The 18,950-nt window shown below is 45.0% G+C and overlaps 1 protein-coding gene and 2 non-coding genes across 3 annotated transcripts; 2 read left to right on the forward strand and 1 right to left on the reverse strand.

The window, feature by feature from the left end:
- The first annotated feature begins 1,690 nt into the window (after positions 1–1,690).
- Positions 1,691–1,762, forward strand: Trnam-cau. Its single transcript has one exon. It is a non-coding gene; the product is annotated as a tRNA-Met (tRNA).
- Positions 1,763–2,638: 876 nt separating this feature from the next.
- Pom121l2 (POM121 transmembrane nucleoporin like 2) lies at positions 2,639–5,573 on the forward strand. The gene is given in 2 exon segments (XM_038332377.1): positions 2,639–3,361; positions 3,363–5,573. Coding segments are annotated over 2 exon segments (2,934 nt in total).
- A 10,937-nt stretch (positions 5,574–16,510) lies between these two features.
- Trnas-gcu lies at positions 16,511–16,592 on the reverse strand. The gene has a single exon. It is a non-coding gene; the product is annotated as a tRNA-Ser (tRNA).
- Between the last annotated feature and the right edge of the window lie 2,358 nt (positions 16,593–18,950).

Consider the following 18,950-nt stretch of genomic DNA (forward strand, 5'->3'; position numbering starts at 1 on the left):
CCTGCTTCTGCCTCCCAAGTGCTGGGATTTAAGACATGCACCACCACCGACCAGCTAGACTGTTGTTTTAAAAACTCAAAATGGATCATAGGTTTATAAAGCAAAGTACAAAATTATAAAAATTTTAGGAGAAAAAGCAAAAACAAAAGAAGAGTTTTTTTTTTATAATGTAAAGGATTTTTAGGCTTGACATCAAAAGCACAACCCATAAATAAATGAAAAATAATTAATTGTGGTTCATCGAAATTAAAAATTTGTTCTAGGAAGACTTTGTTAGGCAGATCAAAAGACAGGCTACAGATTTGGAGAAAGAATGGCAAACCACATGTGTGACATGAGAGAACACACGAGGAATTGATCCAGCTGGGCAAAAGACTCATCGATGAGGATATACAAGGGAAATCAGAAGAGGCCAAACATCATTAACAGTTTGGGAAATGTCCATAAGATCATGTTTTGTCTTTACACACTAATCAAGTAAGAATAAAATAATAAAGGCTAGGCTGGCAAAAATGCAGAGACTCAGATCTCTCATATATTACTGATAAAAATATAAAATGGTTTAGGCATTTTGGAAAATATTTGATAACTTTTTTAAAAAAAAAATTGAATTTTGTGTCTAAGAGTGTTTGCCTGCATACAAATGTGTGCCTGGTGCCACAGAGGTCATAAAAGGATGTCAATTCCCAAAGAACTTGAGCTACCTATACCATAGCTCATAGGAAACTCCGGTTTTAGGAGACCTGGCGCCCTCCAGGCCAGATGTGACAACGAAACCGTACTATCTTTGGGTTCAGAACAACTCCAGAGACACTGCCTGCCTGCCTGTATGCCTGATTCCCTGTCTCTGGTCTCTTCCTCCCAAGTTTGACAGACATGTCAGAATTCAAGCATGTGTTGTCTAATGTTGGCTTGAGGAAATCTTCCCAGAGAGAAAGATGAGCTGTCCTAACCGCAAGAAGGCTCCAGGAGAGGCTCCAGGAGACTGTGCCTACGGAAGGAGAGCCTCGAGTGGGCTACAAAAGACCAGTGCGTTTGAGTCCGCTAGGGGGCGCTCGTTCCCCGAAGTGGGGCGGCCTCGCGGGGCGGAGTCAGAGGATTTCTTGCTGTTTTCTTCTACCCACAAAGGAGAAGCTGATTTTCTTGTGAACCCGGAGAAGCACCGCAGAATAAAATAAAATAATAAAAATAAAATGGCATCAAGCTGTCTTCCACCGCTAGAGTCTAAGGTTTGTTCGGTTTTGGAAACGCGAGGCTGGATTCACGCAAGGACTTTTGTCCACAGCCTTCCTGAAAGCCCCGGCCCCCGACAGAAGCCAAAGCAAGAGGAAGGGCCTATTTTAGCTTGTTACCTTTTATTTCTTTATCTTTATTGGAACTATCCCACACGGAATTCGATCAAAACTGCCTTAGCCACATACGCATTTGGATCGGGAATCCGTGGTTTTTGGAAACCCTGTGAACCCTGTGCCTGTGAAACCAAATGAAAACTTTTTTTTTTTAAACCACAACGATCGCCTATAAGACTTGTGCGGAAACCAGTGAGAAGGCCGTGTGAATCCGGGAAGAGGCCTGGGCTTGGGTTAGTGAGCTGGTGAGAGTCAAAAAAAACAAAAAAGAAATGAAAACCGAACATGAGAATAGCGATGCTTACCATTAGAGAGTGAAATCGAAAGCTGTGAAACGTGGAAGCAGAGTGGCGCAGCGGAAGCGTGCTGGGCCCATAACCCAGAGGTCGATGGATCGAAACCATCCTCTGCTACATCTTTTTGCACAAAGTCCCTAAACTCGGGGACAGCGAAAAGTCAAAGACCGTATTTTGTTGTCCCCCACCCCCAACCTTTTAACGACAGCAACATTCTCCTACAGCCTTCTGAGCTGCTCCTGCATACTGTGTATGTGTGGGTTCGTTAGTTTGTTTTTGTTTTGTTTATGGTGAAATGTAAGATTCCAGCTCACACCTGGCCTGGCGGAGTTCTTTGATGCCAAGTCGATACCATCAGCCAGTACAGGAAGGTAGAGCGAAACTTTCCCTGTATCTTTTCCGTGTTCAACACATGAATTCTGAAAGTGAATAAAGGTTTGATAGTGAAGAGGAGCACCAAGTGTCTTCGAAGTAGTCTCTTTCCCGCCAGGGTTCAGCTTAACATCAAGGTTACAAACCTCGGCCGCTTCCACTTCAAGTAGGAGCCTGGGTTTGGCCACCAGGAGGCACTGATGGAACCCAGAGATCTCACCTCGGTCAGAAATGTCGGCTGCTGCCTTTCCCATTAACAGCTCACAATGTCCTGTGCCCTGCCTGGACATTTCCATCAGTGCCATTATGCCGCGTTAACTCTCGATCCCCCACCCCCACCCCTGTCCTCCCCAAATGCTCTGTAGGATTCAAATCACCCAGCATTTCTCCCAGCTTAGAGTTTGGAGAACTGGCACGCGGACCGCAGATCCCCGGGTGGGCTGACACGGTTACCGAGGTCCGCGTGTCGCCAGCTCCCTGGCACCCTCGCGCTTGTCTTACACGCGTAGCCCAACCGTCACTCGGGCAGCGGATGCTTGGATTCGGCCACCTCCGCCGACGTCCGCAACATCAGAAGCCAAACCGGGCTGGAACTGACAGCCTGCCCGCCCGGTTCTCCGCATGGGTAGCTACCTGGGCAAAGCGGGGTCCTCGCCGCGGTCCCCAGCACAGGGGCGCGCAGACGCACGAGAGAAGTCGGCGACCCGCAGGCCGGCTAGGCCCCTCTACCAGGTCCACCGGGTGCAGCACGTCCTTCGCGCCCAGCCCGCCCGGCGGCACAGGCCGGCCCGGAGGCCGCCAAACTGGGATCCCGCCAATCCCGCCGCCTTCGTCAGTGAGGCCTGGAGGCGCTTTCCCATGAAGAGGCCGCAGAACCCCATCATGGGGTCTCTTCCTTCAGACTGGTGGGAAAGTTACCTCAAGCGTAACATTTGGTCCCTTCGTCACCCTAGGGCCACATGGAGTCCGGTGACAGTCAAGATCTCACCTCCTGAGCAGAGACCACGGCCCTTGTTCTCAGTCTCAAAAGTGATCAACTCCGCGGGACCCTCAGAAGAGTCACCGGGAGAGTGTGGAAAAAGCCCGGTGCTGAAGGCCCTCTTCAAGTGCAGGAAGGGGAAAGCCAGGAGGGAAGAACCACTGTTCCTTGACAGCTCGGACAGTAAAAGGAATTCTGCCACCAATTGGTCCGCCTTTAAGCCCCTGTTGAAAAGCGGGGCCACAGTTTCATTTGTGGCCAGGCCTGGATCTCTGAAAAGGGGCCTCCCCGCCCAGAGCTCAGATCATAAACGTAAGAAGTCCAGTTGCTCCTCCGCGGCGCTCTTGGCCAGCGTACGCACACGCGGGCCCCCCCAGCACTAAAAGAAATGCTATTACCAGCTCTTACAGTTCTTCCAGATATCTCTCAGAGTCTTGGAAAAGACATTTTTCCAGGACATCAATCCAAACTCCAGAATGGCCACTGAAAAAGACAGGGAGAAATCCTAATCCTCACCCGTTAGTTACACCCGGCAGCTCCGGGCAGCCCAACAGGGAGATTCCTTGCCTACAATCTGGTCCTAGGGATCTGCTGACCACGTCTTGCCAGCAAGGCTGGGTTGTCACTGAAGAGGACCCGACCTCAGAAAGGCAAGCTGGGCCAAGCCAACCAACCACAGAAGCGACAACTGGGATCGTCACAGACTCCGTTCCTGAGACAGGGGATGGTACTGAGCCTCCCGTGTTTCTTAGTCGGCCTTCTTCTGAGACAGTACTCGGTACCCACAGGAGTCCTCAGCTTGAAAGCTCGAAGAACATGCCTATCCCACCCCGGTGCTCACAGTTAGAGCCCCTTCAAGTCATCTCTTCAGACTCAAAACCCTCAGCTGCTTCCACCCAGGTGTCTCCAAGCTCTCCCACAGCACCAGTCCCTGATTCCAGCAGGCCATCTTCAACCCCTCCCAGGTCTGCAGCGCCCCCACACCCATCTGTCATGATCCCCACTGCACCTACCACACAAAACACTCTGCTTGGGGTGGTGAGTAGCCCAGTTCTCCATCTTCCCGCATCTGTCCTTCCTGCGGAGACTTCTGCTCACTCAGCGTTAAGACCTGTTTGGGGGCCTGTGTACAGTAGTGAGGTTAGAGACTCCTCATATTCCAGCATTTCTGTCATGGCTGGGGGGGCATCATCAAGCTCTTCTTTTTCCACAGCTCCAAGCATCTTAACGTCCACCTTCAAGCCAATCTTTGGCAGTGTAGAACCACTTACAGCCATGCCCATGCCAGCTCCTGTGTCCGCTAAGCAGGCCTCTCCCTCACTGACTTCTGCTTCTACCTATTTCTTCCATGGCCTAGCCACAACCTCCTCTCTGGTTACATCTGCCATCCCAGTCGGCACATCCAAAGATCCTGGTGTAGGCCTGAAGGACTTGAATATAATAACTAGCACCACGAGCAATTCTTATTCTGTCCCTTCTTGCCAAGCTTTCCTGCTTGGGGCTTCCCAGGGCTTTCCCCCAGCCACTGATTTCATTTTCCCATGCCAGCACCCTGCAATTTCTACTGTACACACAGTCACCATCTTTAGCCAGGTCCTTACTAGTGCCATCCAGATATCCCCTCTTAGAAGCACTACTAAACCGAAGGGGGTGAGTGGACCTCTGCCAACTTTAGGCTTATCATCCACAAACCAGCCTACAGTGACCTCAAGCATCTCCAGTGTGACTTCAGCACTCACAACATCCTCAAGGTCAAGCCCCAAATCACCTTTCCCACCATCCCCAGAAAATACTTCCCAGTCTTCTCCTGGGGCCACAGACGGCCAGAAGTCATGTTCTCTCCAGCTAGCTCCTGTCCCAAGCTTTAGTACCTCTTTCCTTTCAGGGAACTCAGTTGTGTCCCCAACCCAGATGCCACCCCCTGCTCAAATGGTTCTCAGCAAGACTATAGCAGCAGTCTCTGGGGGGTTGACATCTTCAGCCTCCATTATCCACACACCCGCCAGCATCCAGTCAGGTTTCTGCAGCATGCTAGCCGGTTTTCCATTCAGTGAAGCTACTAGCTCAGCTACCCTTGGGGTTGTTAGACAGAACCACCAGAGTAGAGCCTACAGCTCAGCATTTGGCAGCACAGCCCCGAAGCCTTTTGCATTTGGAGGATTAGTGACCCCTATGGACTGTGGGGAGCCTGAGATCATTGTGGCTGCTCCACAAAGAAGCATGTCTGGTGCAAGACAGAGTGAGACCCCAAGCACCCTAGCACCCTTTGTGCAATGCTGGAACCAGAGCGTGCAGGGCCTTCAAAGCCAGATCACACCTTTGGCTAGTATCACTGCAAGGAAGACCACATCTGGGGCCCCCTCTCTGGTCCCTTTTGCTCAGAGTACACCTCTACCCGGAGCAATTAAGGCAGGTAGCAGTCTTGACTTTGGGATGTCCTCTCCAACTGTGCAGGGTTCTGTGGGGAAAGATTCTATCAGATCACAGACACCTTCATTCTGTATTGGTACAAAATCAAAAGCCCCAAGGAATCGGGAGCCAGGGCGCTCCCGAAGACATCACACTTACAAGAAGTAGCCACAGTCACTCTGGCACATTGCCACAAAGAACTTCCATCTCTCCAATTCTCTAGAGAAACATATTTCAGATCCAAAGTGAGGCTGCAGTGTTCCTCTGTGTCCTAATCTAAGTCTTCCAAGAAGGTGACTGCCAATGTGTCCTCTAGCGCTGGTAGGAAACGGGGGCCACATGGGACGAAGGTCCTGGAGCAGAAACTCCAGCTCCCTTTCCCACCCTCTCCTCCTTGTACAGCTGTGAGCCCTACCAGGGCACAGCCTCCCATTTGGGGAATGACCATGGCAGGAAGTTAACAAGCATCTTTGGGAGGAGATAGGTTGATGCTATACCTTAGCCTTCCTTGATTTGAGCTCTAAGGGGAGCTTGGCTGTCTAATGCCGTAGAGGACACCAACGTTCTCACTTCTTATTGCTTGCCCCTCAGTGGTTTGTTGGGAGTGTTTGGGTGTGATCTGATCTGTGTTCAGTCTACTCTTGGGTACCGAGGTCATCTCTGAGGTCTCTCTGCACCACATTCTCTTTAAAGTCATCCCAGTATCTCCCCCAGACTGGCAATGGCTTAGCCCCATCCTTCTTGTGGTCAATTTAACATACAAGACTAGTGAAGATCCAGCCTGTCAGACCTCAGTCTGGGAAAGGGAGGTTCTTTCCTATCTACCAGCATCTCCACTTGCTGCCCTCCACTTGGTGTTCATGAAGACTTGCTCTTACTCTGTTGTTTTCTGGTTGGTATGCTTTCGGTTGGGTTCAGAGGAAGAATGATCTGTATGCATGGTGGGAAGTTGGCAAGGCCAAATTTCAACTGCATAAGTCCATCTGCAGCTTGGTGACTGGACCAGTCAGTCAGCACTGCTTCAGGGCTGTGAGGACTGGCTCACCCTAAATGGTCAACGGCAGTTTGACCTTGAAGGATGGTTTCTCAGGAAGTGGGGAGGCAGAGAAGGTGGCCAAGATGCTGAAGCCTTCTTTCTTATCTCTACATTATAGATCACAATAGGAACTGCTCATTTAGGGAGACCAAGGCTTGCATTTCATTTTTATGTGTGCCTCATCAAATTAACCCTTTCCATAGTCACATCTTCGAGGGTCACCAGGGCAAGAAGCCCTAGGCCAGACAACAAGCGTAAGAATGGGAGAACAGTAGGTACCTAACTGACTGCAGCTGTCAAACCAGTGGGAAGTGAATGAGTAAACTGGGGAATCTTCCTTAGTGCTTTCTAGAGCAACCTCACACACTGAGGCATATCCAGACATGATTCTTTGGGCACATTTAGTACATATTTCTTATTTATAGATACCCTTGGAGAAAGTCTAATTGGAAAAATAACCTTAAATTGATAAAAATAAAAATACATTGTTGAAAAAAAAGTCTATGTACAGGAATTACTGTCAAGCTCATATAGATAACGGGGGTGGGAAAATGTTAACAAATTTGCCTGAAGTCACTCAGCAAAGACTAGATTTTAAGCCCTAGTGACTGTAGCGTGTGCTTATTATTTCTCACCCCTAATCACCCAAGTTAGAATGCCTGACTCCAATATCTGTGTTGGTTGGCATTTATGTGCTTATTAATTGTGTATATGTGAGATATTGGGGCTTGGATCCAGGATGTCACAAATACTAGGCTAGTGCTCTCCTACTTACTCACGTCCTCAGTTCCGTTTCAACTTTAAACAGGTTTTTATATTATCACTAAATGGTGTGTTCCTGGGCACATATGCCATGGCACAGTTGTGTCGAGGTCAGGGGATAACCTTGGTGAGCTGCTCCCCTGCCCCCTGTACCACGTGGGTTCCAGGTTTTAGGGACTAAACTCTCATCACCAGGTTTGTGCCACAACTGCTTTCACCCTCTGAATCATCTCAATGGTCCATTTCCATTTTGATGTCTTTTAAGACGTTCCCAAGATTGGTATCTTATTGAACGATGACAGAAGGGAAGGCGATAGATACTGCCTACTGTTCTTTACCGTGGTCTAGGGATAATTGTATGCCTTGCACAGTCCTTTCTACTGGTCATTCGTGGTCATAAAAACTCCAGTTTAGGAGAATTTAGTGTGGAACTGTTAACTAGCCAATGATCCTAACACAAGGAACATGAGCCTAGAAATGGGTTTGGACGGAGATTATCTCAACTAGGGCTGACGCGAGACTTGAATTCTGCCTGACAGTGCATAGGCCATCAACAAATGGGTAATCTTATTGCAGGCCAATCTCAAACTATGAGTTCAGACAGGAAAGGAAGGTCACCAAGATGTATTGATGTCGCTTCCAAACAGTCTGGTATAGCTATGGTGAGCAGAAGCAGGGGTGGCCATGACTGCAAACCATGCAGCACAAGGTGGGCAGCATCTTGAACACACCATGTAGCCGTGAATGCACGGAGAAGCACAGAAGCAGCTCCATGCTGTGTTTTAGACGACTCTGGCTGTCACAGGAAGAGGGAATAAAATAGGAAAAGACTGAGGACTTGGGGTTATTTAAAGAGACATTTCAGGTAGCAGAGACATATTAAAACATGAGATGGAGGACCTGGGGATGTAACAGTCAAGTGTTTTCCTAGCATGTATGAAGCCACTGGGTCTTAATCCCAGCACTGCCAAACTTTCATGCAGTAGCGTACACCAGTCATCCCAGCCTGCAGAGGTGGAGCCAGGAGGATTAGAAATTCAAGGGTCATCTGCCTGGGCCCTAGGATATTTGAAACCCTGTCTCAAGGTGGTGGGGGAGTCCACAGTGAGGAAAGGTCCTGGAGCATAATTTTAGAAAAGGCTCTGATTGGGTATTCCTGGGGGGGGGGGGTATTCCCTTAGAGTTCTGATTGTTTCCTGTCTAATGCTGGGACTTCTTAGATGTCCCCTTTTCCAAATATTTCTTCATTTTTTCATTCAGCTGAGGTATCCTGGGTTTCCTCGGGAAAACATAGACTAAGGTAAAAAGAATTGGCTCAGCTGGCCTGTGGTGGCATACATCTTTAGTCCCAGCACTTGCGGGGCAGGGGCAGGTGCATCTCTGAGTTCAAGGTCAGCCTGATCTACAAAGAGTTCCCTCCAGAACAGCCAGAGCTCTTGTTACACAGAGAAATCCTGCCTCAAGGAAAAAGAAAAAAGAAAGAATTGGCTCTTGAATTTGATTTCCCAAGGCTTAAATTGGGGTTTCAGAAAGGCATAGAGTTTGGAGCCAATGAGATATCCAGGAAACTAGAAAGATCCTTCTGGAGGAAGAGAGCAATGAAAGGTGATCAGGGGCTGGCAAGAGTGTCTCAGTGGGTAAGGCACTTGCTGCCAAGCCCAGCAACTTGAATTCAATCCCCAAGACCCACATGTTAAAAGTAAACTACTAAGAGTAGTGTTGCATGCCTTTAATCCCAGCACACAGAGGCAGGCTGATCTCTGTGAGTTTGAGGCCAGACTGGATCTACATAGTTGAGTTCCAGACAGCCAAAGCTCCGAAAGGAGACCCTGTCTCAAAACAAAACACATTCCTCCCATAACTGTCCTCCACGTGCTGCATTAACACGTACAAAATAAATGTAATGAAATTTTAAAAAATATTTTTAAGAAGAAGAAGAAAGAAAAGGAGATGGACCCGAGGAATCAGCCAGCCCCAGACAGAAATCAGGGTGTGAGGGACCTGAACCAGCCCCTAAGAATTCTGATAGTCAGCACAGCGTCTTACGAGATGTATTAAGCACTACTTGCAGTTCTAAGGGTAAAGTTTTTTCTTGATCACTAACATTGATCGTCCTTGAAGAATATGTAATTTTACTTCCTAATTTCTAAAAGTAGAAAGTAAATTGAGCTTCAGAAAACTAAGAAATGTTCTTGTTTAACTGAGGTCTTAATCCATTGAATATTTAGGAAAAAGTGTCTTTTTGAAGATGGATCTGGACTTCAGAGACCAAGAAAGATGTCTTGAGTGGGAACAAGTCTCTTCTGTGACTCTCTGCAATGACTTCAAGAAGAATACATGCCTTTCTATTATCTATCTATTCAACTTCCTTTTATGTATTATCTTGAGGCGGGTAGACAAGCCCAGTACTAACAGAGTCCAGGAGTGGAGCAGAGACAACACCCTGGAGTCTCTGGATGATGAATAAAAGGAGTCAGGCTATTTCTGGGGGCATTAATGGCGTAGGGAGGTGGCTAAGACTTTTTAATATATTCAGGGTAAATGATGTCCATTTACAAATAAATATGAAGAAACAAACAGGAATCAAACAACCTCTCTCTCTCTCTCTCTCTCTCCCTCTCTCACTCTCTCTCTCTCTCTCTTTCTCTCTCTCCCTTCCTCCCTCTCTTTCATGTGTGTATTGTTAAGTATTGAACCCAAAACTTAAGAATGATAAGCAAGTGGCTTTATAGTTATTTTATTCTTTAACTTCATTAAGTTAGGTATTTTTGAGCTTTGCATGGTGGTACACACCTTTAATCCTAGAACTCCGTGGGCAAAGACAAGTAGATATCAGTGAGTTCAAGGCCAACCTGGATCTTCGGTTGGAGAGTTCCGGACATTCAGGATTATATAAAAGACCCTTTAAAAAAAAATAAAACAAAAAAGTTTATATTTTATCTCTTTTTTTTCTTTCAGAAGATCTAGTCAACAACTGAAAGCTCATTAATGTAAAGAAGAAAATTCAAAGGAAATTATTTTGTTCTTTTATAATGGATATTAAAAGAATACCTCTAACACAATTGCTGCACAGATTTTTTTTTTTTTTTTTTTGGAGACCGAACCTGGTGTTCAATGAAGGGAGCAGACTATGAACTTTACTGTTTTAGGAAGGTGGTGCATGCAGCAGCAGGAAGTAATGCCAGGGACATTGTACATTAATTGTAGTGATGGCTGAGCCCCAGAAATATGACTAGTTAATGTTGAAATGCTAATATTTTGGATATGTTGGATTAAAAAATGAATATTATCAAAAACCAGTTTCTGTTTTTGCTCCTTAATATGTCTCTACACCATTAGACATTATGTATAGCTCATAGCACATGTTTGTGGCTTATGTAACATTTTGTTGAAATATGCACGCTTGTGTCGGATCACATCTTGTTTAGTGTACACTTTTATCAGTGAGTTCTTTGCTAATGCCACTGAGGAACATGGCACCAATTTTACTTTTGAAAATCCGGTTCTGGTGTGTGGCCCAGTTTACAAAGCACCCACTATTGGTGAGAAAAGGAGAGCTGGAGTAGCTTCCACCCCTGGAGTGTGAATTGCCCATTAAAATAGTGGTTGCCTGTTCTGTACAGAGCCAGGAATGATCCATGGTAGCAGCATTTTTGGTTTAGAATGAGTGAGCTTATTAAACATGTAGCAAAAAGGTGAAAGCCTAGGCCATGCTCAGTGAGACAAAATAACATGATAGGTTCCTTTCCTAGCAACCACTTGTGTATAGGAGCAGGGCAAGTCAATCAAGCTCCAGACGACACCTCTTGGCATCGACAGTTACAATATGTGTGTGGTAAGAAATACGGACTCTTCTTTCTTGTGTTGAAACCATGGAATTCCATCATGGTTCTTTACTCTTCTGAGCCTACAAGCTAACAACTCAGATATCTTTTCAAAAGAAAGGGGATGACTGTCTACATTTAATCGGTGAGATTCATGAACCCCATGGGGATACGTCATGGAGATGGGCTCGTTTATCCTGTAACTGTGTTCACCATAACGCGTAAAGGAACCATGTGGGTTTGTGGTTATTTTAGTTAAGCTACCTTATCAAGATGGAGGCAACCACGTGACTGAGCCATTACCTTGGTTTGAGATGCCATCAATATTGAGATAGCCATATGACATGGTGCCATCTTGGATAGTGACATCATGAAGATGGTGAAGGCTGTGAGACTTCACTGACATGTTGGTTAATGTAACCTCATGACAGGAACCAAAACAGCAGCACCCGTAACACTTCAGTGCAGTCGATACACCAGGCAATCACTACTCTCTTTTGTATATTGGGTCTAGAGGTAATACCATACCTCCCTGGTAGGTATTGTTTATTTTTTTCCCAATATTTTTGTGGGTTTTTTTTTTGGGGGGGAGTTTGAGACAGAGTTTCTCCTTGTAGCTCTGGCTGTCCTGGAACTTGCTCTGTAGACCAGGCTGGTCTAGAATTCACAGCCGCCTGCCTCTGCTTCCTGAGTGCTGGGATTAAAGGCATATGCCACCACTGCCGGGCTTGTTTTGTTTCAATTTTGACTCATTATTTTACACGGTATATTTACTGGTTTGAAGAATGGACATAGAGTTTTCCCAGCTATGTGCCTTCAACACTGGACAAGCATCAAAGGAAGCGATGGGGAATGGCTGGCTCCCTGGAAAACTCCTGTGAATATGCAGTAGCCCAGGAAAACTCAGGAGAAGACGCGTCCCAAAATAGGACCTAAAAAATAGATTTCCAAACGCTAGATGCACTGCTGCCCAGGCTGCCTGGGTGGGAAGCTAGAGGAGGCTCAGGCTATGCTGGATCTTGTCAAGGCCTGTGTTTCTGCCTGTCATCTCCACATCTATTGTTCTCCGACACAGAGTATTCTTTCTCCTCGAGACCCCTTTGCCCCATGCTTGTTGTTTGTTTAGTTCTTTCTGCCATCAAGACCTGCTTGTCTTACTTTGCAAGTCACAGCAACATAGACAGGCTAAGGGGAAGAACAGGCTAAAGCCATCCCTGTCCAGCTCCATTTATTCTCTGTTCTGTATTCCTTAGATTACAGGTACTTAATCCAAGACTGCATATGGTAAATATAATGTAGTTTTCCCAATTCAGGCAGCCTGACTGATAGCCCTCTTTAAAATGGAAATGTGGGGGCCTGGAGAGATGGCTCAGCATTTAAGATCACTGATTTGATTGTCAGCACCCACATGATGGCTCAGAGACATCCATAAATTCACTTCTAGAGGAACAGTTGGCTTCTTCTAGTCTGCACAGGCACCAGGCAGGCATGCATGTGATACAGAGACATATGTGTAGGCAACATACCCATACACATAAAAATGTTTGTTTAAAAGAAAAAAAAATTTCCCTGAACACTATCATGTTTACAAATTAAACCAAATTAGAAAAAGTCCAAGTTTAATGGATACCAATGCTCCCAGTTGACTTTCCAGCCCCCAGGGAGAAGACCGGAAAACCCGTGTTTGTTCTGGAGGGGGCTGGGGAGGGTTAAATACCCTGTGGGGAGTGGTCTTGAGCATCTCTGGGGAGGGGTCATCGTTTGGCAGGCTTTCTCAGGTGTGGAGTCTGGACTGAGGCAACTCCCAGGGGAGGGGGCTTGGGTTGGACCTTCCACCCGAACATATAGTATTATTTATCTTACTGAGCTAATTAAAAGCATTAATAGTAAACTCAAAGTCATCAGCATCTGGTGTTGCTTTAAGAAATAAAAGTAGCACGTTTGCTTCAGAGTCATTTAACTGAGAGTGAGCCTAGATTTGAATTCCTTTCCTTTAATGTTCTCGGTGTCCTCCGTCCTCCATCTCTGCGTGATTCTGAATCTGTGCCTGCCTGAAGGCTGTCTTGTCAACCTGTCCCTGTGTCTCTGTTTTTCCTGTTAATCATCATCATGACAGGTGTTGTGGTATGGGGAGTTGCGGAATATTTGTTGCATTTCACTGTGAAGGTGTGTCTTTGTCAAGGTGTCTTATGATTGGTTCACACTAAAGGAGCTGAATGGCAAGAGAGGTTAGGCGGGACTGTCTGGGAGAGAGAGAGAGAGAGAGAGAGAGAGAGAAGCGAGAGAGAGAGGGAGAGATGAGAGAGAGAGAGAGAGAGAGAGAGAGAACTCGGGAAGAAGAAAGGCAGAGTCACCAGCCAGACTCGGAGGAACCAGAATGGGCAGTAGAGAGATGAGGTAAGGAACCTTGTGGAAGAACTTAGATTTAAAACTATGGGTTAATTTAAATTATAAGAACTAGTTAGGAACAAGTCTAAGCTAAGGCTGAGCGTTCTTCATTAATAATAAATCTCCATGTCATCACTTGCAGGCTAGAGATCTCGATGAGGAAATCCTACTACAATGGAGGGCCTCCCAGAACGAGAAGATGGGTGGTTACCTAAGGTTGGTTTGGTACAACTTAAGAAAGAGGAAGATGATCAAAAGGGATACACTGGTTACACTGCAGAAGTGGGATCCACATAAAAGTAATGTGTTCTGTACCTAAAAATGCCTAAAAAGCTGGCTGTGGTGGAGGCACTTTTTTAAGTCTCACACTCAAGAAACAGAGGCAGGTGGATCTCTGTGAGTTTAAGGGGAAATGGTTTTATCAAAATATATTGTCTGAAAACAGAATTTTAAACAAAATTAATGGAGGAGATTAATTAATGGGAACAGATTAGAATAGAAATACTGTGAATTCATAATTATGTCAATGTACACATGTGTGAATATACATGTGTATGTGTGTATGTGTATATGAATGTGTGTATTTATCATGTGTGTACATACAATCCACAGCTTTTTTGTCATTAAAAGGACATATAAATAAAAATACATCAGAAACAATGAGCCCACCTGGATATTGGGTATTGGCTTTTAATAGTACAGGTCATTTAAGGGTTCTTTCTGAGAAATAAGTGACCTCAGGACATAGACAGGGTAGTTTCAACTGAGCCTAGAAGAACTTGTTATGCCAAAAATTCAGATCACCATAGAATTATATAATGACAACATCACAAGGACTCATTTGTCAGCCTGAAGAGGCTCTCATTGTCCAGATCAGTTCCTCTGGGTAACAAAATCATTCAAGGAAATGGTGAATTGTAAATCACTGAAAAAAAAAAAAAGGATTTCCTGCGCTTATTTTGAAAATGCACAACTACATAAATGCAGCGCCAAGGGCAGACTGGAGAATGCTGGAATCGAGCAATTGCCACTTGGCAACCACCACAGTAAAAATAGTTCAGGTGGAATTATCAATAGATGTCAAACCTGAATAGAAAATCTCATGGAAAACATTTTGGTGTCCTCCCTAGATGTCTTCTTCCCCTCAGCTGCTTATTAGCTGCAGGGGAGAAACTCTGCTCATGTATTGACTGGCTGAACTACAGTCATCATCAGTCGCCATGGTTACAAGGAGAGATGGACATGGAGTGTCTTCAGATTCTGTATTCCTAAGGATGAAAATACACCTCGGTATTATTTCCTTTCTATTCTTCATAAATCTAAAGTGTGCTACATCGATATATCTGTTTTGTTGATGTATGATATTAATGAAGTTTTGCTAAAGAAGAGTATATATGTTTTATGCGTTGTTCTTTGGGAGATGCAGAATATGAATCTAATTTTGAAGGGGGAAAAGTGATACAAAGCCCAAATTACTAGTGGTCCATTTCCTTATCTTTTAAATACGCTTCATTCGTGGCGATGTGACTGCCAGCTCTAACCCGATGGCACTGTGTCTGTTGCCTGCCCAGAAATGAACTGTTCTGTCCCAGTCATCAGAGTGCTCAGACCTGAGTAATCATTTCCACAGGTCCCCTGTGATGACAAAAGAAACGTAATTTGGAGCCAGGCATCCCTTAAGGGCCTTCGACCTTTTGCTCTGGAATGCTTGGGTGTTCCTAGCGGACTGCAGGTGAGATAAGAACAGGTTAATGGGGCAGCGAGGTATTTACAGCTGCCTTTGCTTCTGTAAAACCTACTATTGCTATGGGAAAGGGATGAAATGGTCTTTTTATTACTATATAGCAGGAAAGTAAGAAACAACGGAGGGAAGTAAAAACAGTTTTCCTGCCCAACTGCGGGCTCCATGGATGATTGTAATACACATCTTTCTGATGCTGGCTTTAGAGCCACACCTTAATGCCCCTTCCGCAAAGCATGCTGTTCGGCTCTAAGGATGCTAGCAGTAAGAATAAATTTATTTAATCTAAATTTCTCCCAGTGGATTCAAATGCCCCAACACATTTTGTTGTTACGTATGAACGTTTTGCCTTCACGTATGTGCACTATGTGTATGACCACGTGGATGGCATCGGATACCTGGAATTGCAGGTACAGATGGCTAATGCTGGCTTCTTGAAGAACAGACAGTGCTCTTAACCACTGAACCAAATTCCCAGACCTTCCATTCAAGCCTACATCATGCATTCCGGTCCGAAGAGAGAAATGTTGTAAATGCCACAACTGACACATGTCAGCTCAACTGACAAACTTGAGCCCAAGTGCAAGATTAAAACAGACAAACCCATCATTTAAAAAATATATTTGAAACCGCTAATTATACCATGGTTATAAACTAAATGTCTTTGCTTTTAGAAAATATGTCCTAACGAGGCAGTGACGACGCACGCCTTTAATCTCAGCACTCAGGAGGCAGAGATAGGTGGATCTCTGTGAGTTCTTGGACAATCTATAGCGAGTTCCAGCGCAGCCAGGACTATTATATAGGGAAACCCTGAAACCCTGTCTTGAAAAACAAACGGGGGGGGGGGTATGATATACATTGCTTTTTTGGCTAGGGGAGGGGTTTCAAAGAGAGACAGAGAGCATAAGAAAGGCAGAGCAACCAGGAAGGGTTTGTGGAGGAACAGGGAAATCAGAATAGGTAAATTCTAGTAAAAAATATGTGTGGCTTTCTTACCATTCTTATTTTTACACATCTTCCATAAATTTGAAATTACTTCCGAGCATTAAGTTTAAAATGAAACTTTTAATGGGACTTTGAAAATAAGGAGTATTGAAGCTCCTGTTGAGTACTTATAGAAGCATTGCGAAGAAAGCAAGGACAGGCGATTCCAAAACGCCTTACTGTGAGATGGAGGCCTTAGAGAGAGAGGTATAAACAAAGGTAAACGAGACGCTGCGTGCTGTGACTTGCAGTTTGTGTGCTGGGAACAGGAATACTTACTCAGAGGACGTTATCTGAACGATCAGAACTTCTTTGGACAGTTTAAGATTTGGAAAAGCATAATATATAGGTCTACTTGGGGACCAAACGACGAGGGTGGGATTCGAACCCACGCGTGCAGAGCACAATGGATTAGCAGTCCATCGCCTTAACCACTCGGCCACCTCGTCCCACGTGGTGCCATTTCTTCACCTTCATCTTTAAATCTTATTTTGATGAGCGTCTTAAACTTTGATTTTGTGATCTCCGTATAGCGGTACATCTTCAATCTACAAGACTCCTTAAGGAATATTCATGTGTGATCATTTCCGTCCTCCAAAAAGGACCCTTTCTCATTTTGATGACTCCTTAGTAGTACCTGCACATCTCCATCGTCAATCGTCTTCGTTTCTTGGCACCACACTTGCTTTCCACCCTGCAGTGAAAACCGTCCTGGCGTCCTCAAACTCCGTAATCTCTTTCCCGGACCCGGAATACATGTACTAACCTTCCCCTACGGCTCTACTTACTGCCTATGCTCTCGACTGATTACTGGGATCTCCGTAGGCTTCATAGCTATTTTTTGCTGGGGACAAACATTTATTTTTTTTTCACGAGCCCATTTTTTTCTTGCACAACGTAGTCTACACCTGCCGAAAAGTTTTATGCCAAACTCTGTATTTTTACGCTCAAAGACCCTGCCATGACATAGTGCAATAGAAGATACTTCTGTAAACTGTTCTGATTTTTAAACCTATTTCCGGTAATTATAGATCCGTGTTTTAGACCCGCTTCTTCTTGTTTGAATTGTCTTTATATTTTAAGGAGAGTGGAGACTAAAAGACACGACTAGAGAATTTTGATAAGTAATTTATTATGTTTGAAAAGGAAACTTGCATTCAAAACACATCTTTTACTAGAAGGATTGAGGGTAATTTTTTTCATCACCAGTTCATGTGTATGCTATAAGAATGTATTGAAAACTCAGTGGGAACTAACTTCAAACGGTGTGGTCATATATGGTTATGAGTAAATTCAGATTTTACAAGAGGCGACTTTATTGTGAAGGTTTCCTAAATTTAGTAAATGAGTCAGGCAGACTTGCAGTCATATAAAACAAGATAAGGATAACCAATATTTTAAACAAAAATTAAACTTCTTACAAATCTAAGTAAGTGAAAAAATAAGATGCTAAATTACGAGAGAGAGAGAGAGAGAGAGAGAGAGAGAGAGAGAGAGAGAGAGAGAGAGAGAGAGAGAGAGAGAGAGAGAGAGAGAGAGAGATACTGAATTCCTACTATATATGTGCGCTCCCTGTCGCTGAATGCGGGATGTTATTTATTGAAAATAAATCAGCCTCCGTCCTCCACGGTGAAATCTTGTAAAACGGCCTCTGACACTGGAGACTGCAGACGCACTATTTCCCGCCTTTTTTTCTGTCTCAAAAAAGTGTGACCTGAGCGCAGTGAAACTGAATGTGAAGTGACCTTGCAATCGTGAGCCAGTGTGTGGCTCCCTGAACGAGACCTACTTGTGAGCTCACACACAGGGGCGGGCTCGTTGTGAAGGAGGTGAGCGGGAGTAGAAGGGAAGAAAAGAGGGTAATGGGAAGGGAATACGGTCACAGCACACTGTGTACAAGAATTAAATTGGAAAATCAAAAACCTTTAAAGAAAGAAGTTGCGGGAAAAGCGAGCATGACTTTGGGGACCGCTGGGGCAGACTCCGACCGCGGTTCCCTCGCCAGGCTCCTGCCTTCCTTGCCCTCGCCAAACTCGTGCGTTTGCCAGCACTTTCACCGAGTTGACCGTTCCAGAAGACTCACCAGTGCCCCAGCCCACCTCCGCTCACATGACGTCACCACCTTGGTGTGGAGTCACGTCCAGTCTCTGCTCACGTGCGTTTGCTAGCCCAAATTGGTCAAGCTTGGATCTCTCTCGACTCACTGGAAACTGACCAACCACGTCCTCCTGCGTTATCTATAATTCCAGCACTCAAGAGGCGGGGACAGGAGGATTAGAAATTCCAGGCCATCCTAGGCTACATGAGACCCTGCTTCAAAGAAAAAGAAAAAGAAAAAGTAAAACATACCAAAAAAAAAAAAAAAAAAAAAAAAAAAAAAAAAAAAAAAAAAAACCCAAACCAAACAAAAAAAAGTTGAAGTCCCAACTTTTAGTAGACAGAAGCATGAGGATTGAAGCGAGTTTGGGGTCACACAGGGTAGAGTAAGAATTTGTCTCATAAAACAAAAACAAAGCAAAAGAACTGCCCCCCCCACACACACACAACAAAATAGCTACTATTGCTCTCCAGACTAGATAAATTGTATTTCCAGTTGCCAGCTGTTTCCTCTGAGTCTTCACTACTAGTTACTTCCTCCCGCCTCCCCAGTTGTGAGCAGATTTCTCTGGAAAGAGTTCTAGCTTCCTGCTGAATGCCTTCTTGAGAGGTCTTTTCTTTTCCTTTTCCTTCCTCTAAAAAGAAACTGTAAGCAAAAATAAAGTCACTCAGTTGGTGAATAAAGGTATTTAACTCTATTAAGGTGTGAT

The sequence above is a fragment of the Arvicola amphibius genome, chromosome 6 (assembly GCF_903992535.2).
Source record: "Arvicola amphibius chromosome 6, mArvAmp1.2, whole genome shotgun sequence".
NCBI lineage: Eukaryota > Metazoa > Chordata > Mammalia > Rodentia > Cricetidae > Arvicola > Arvicola amphibius.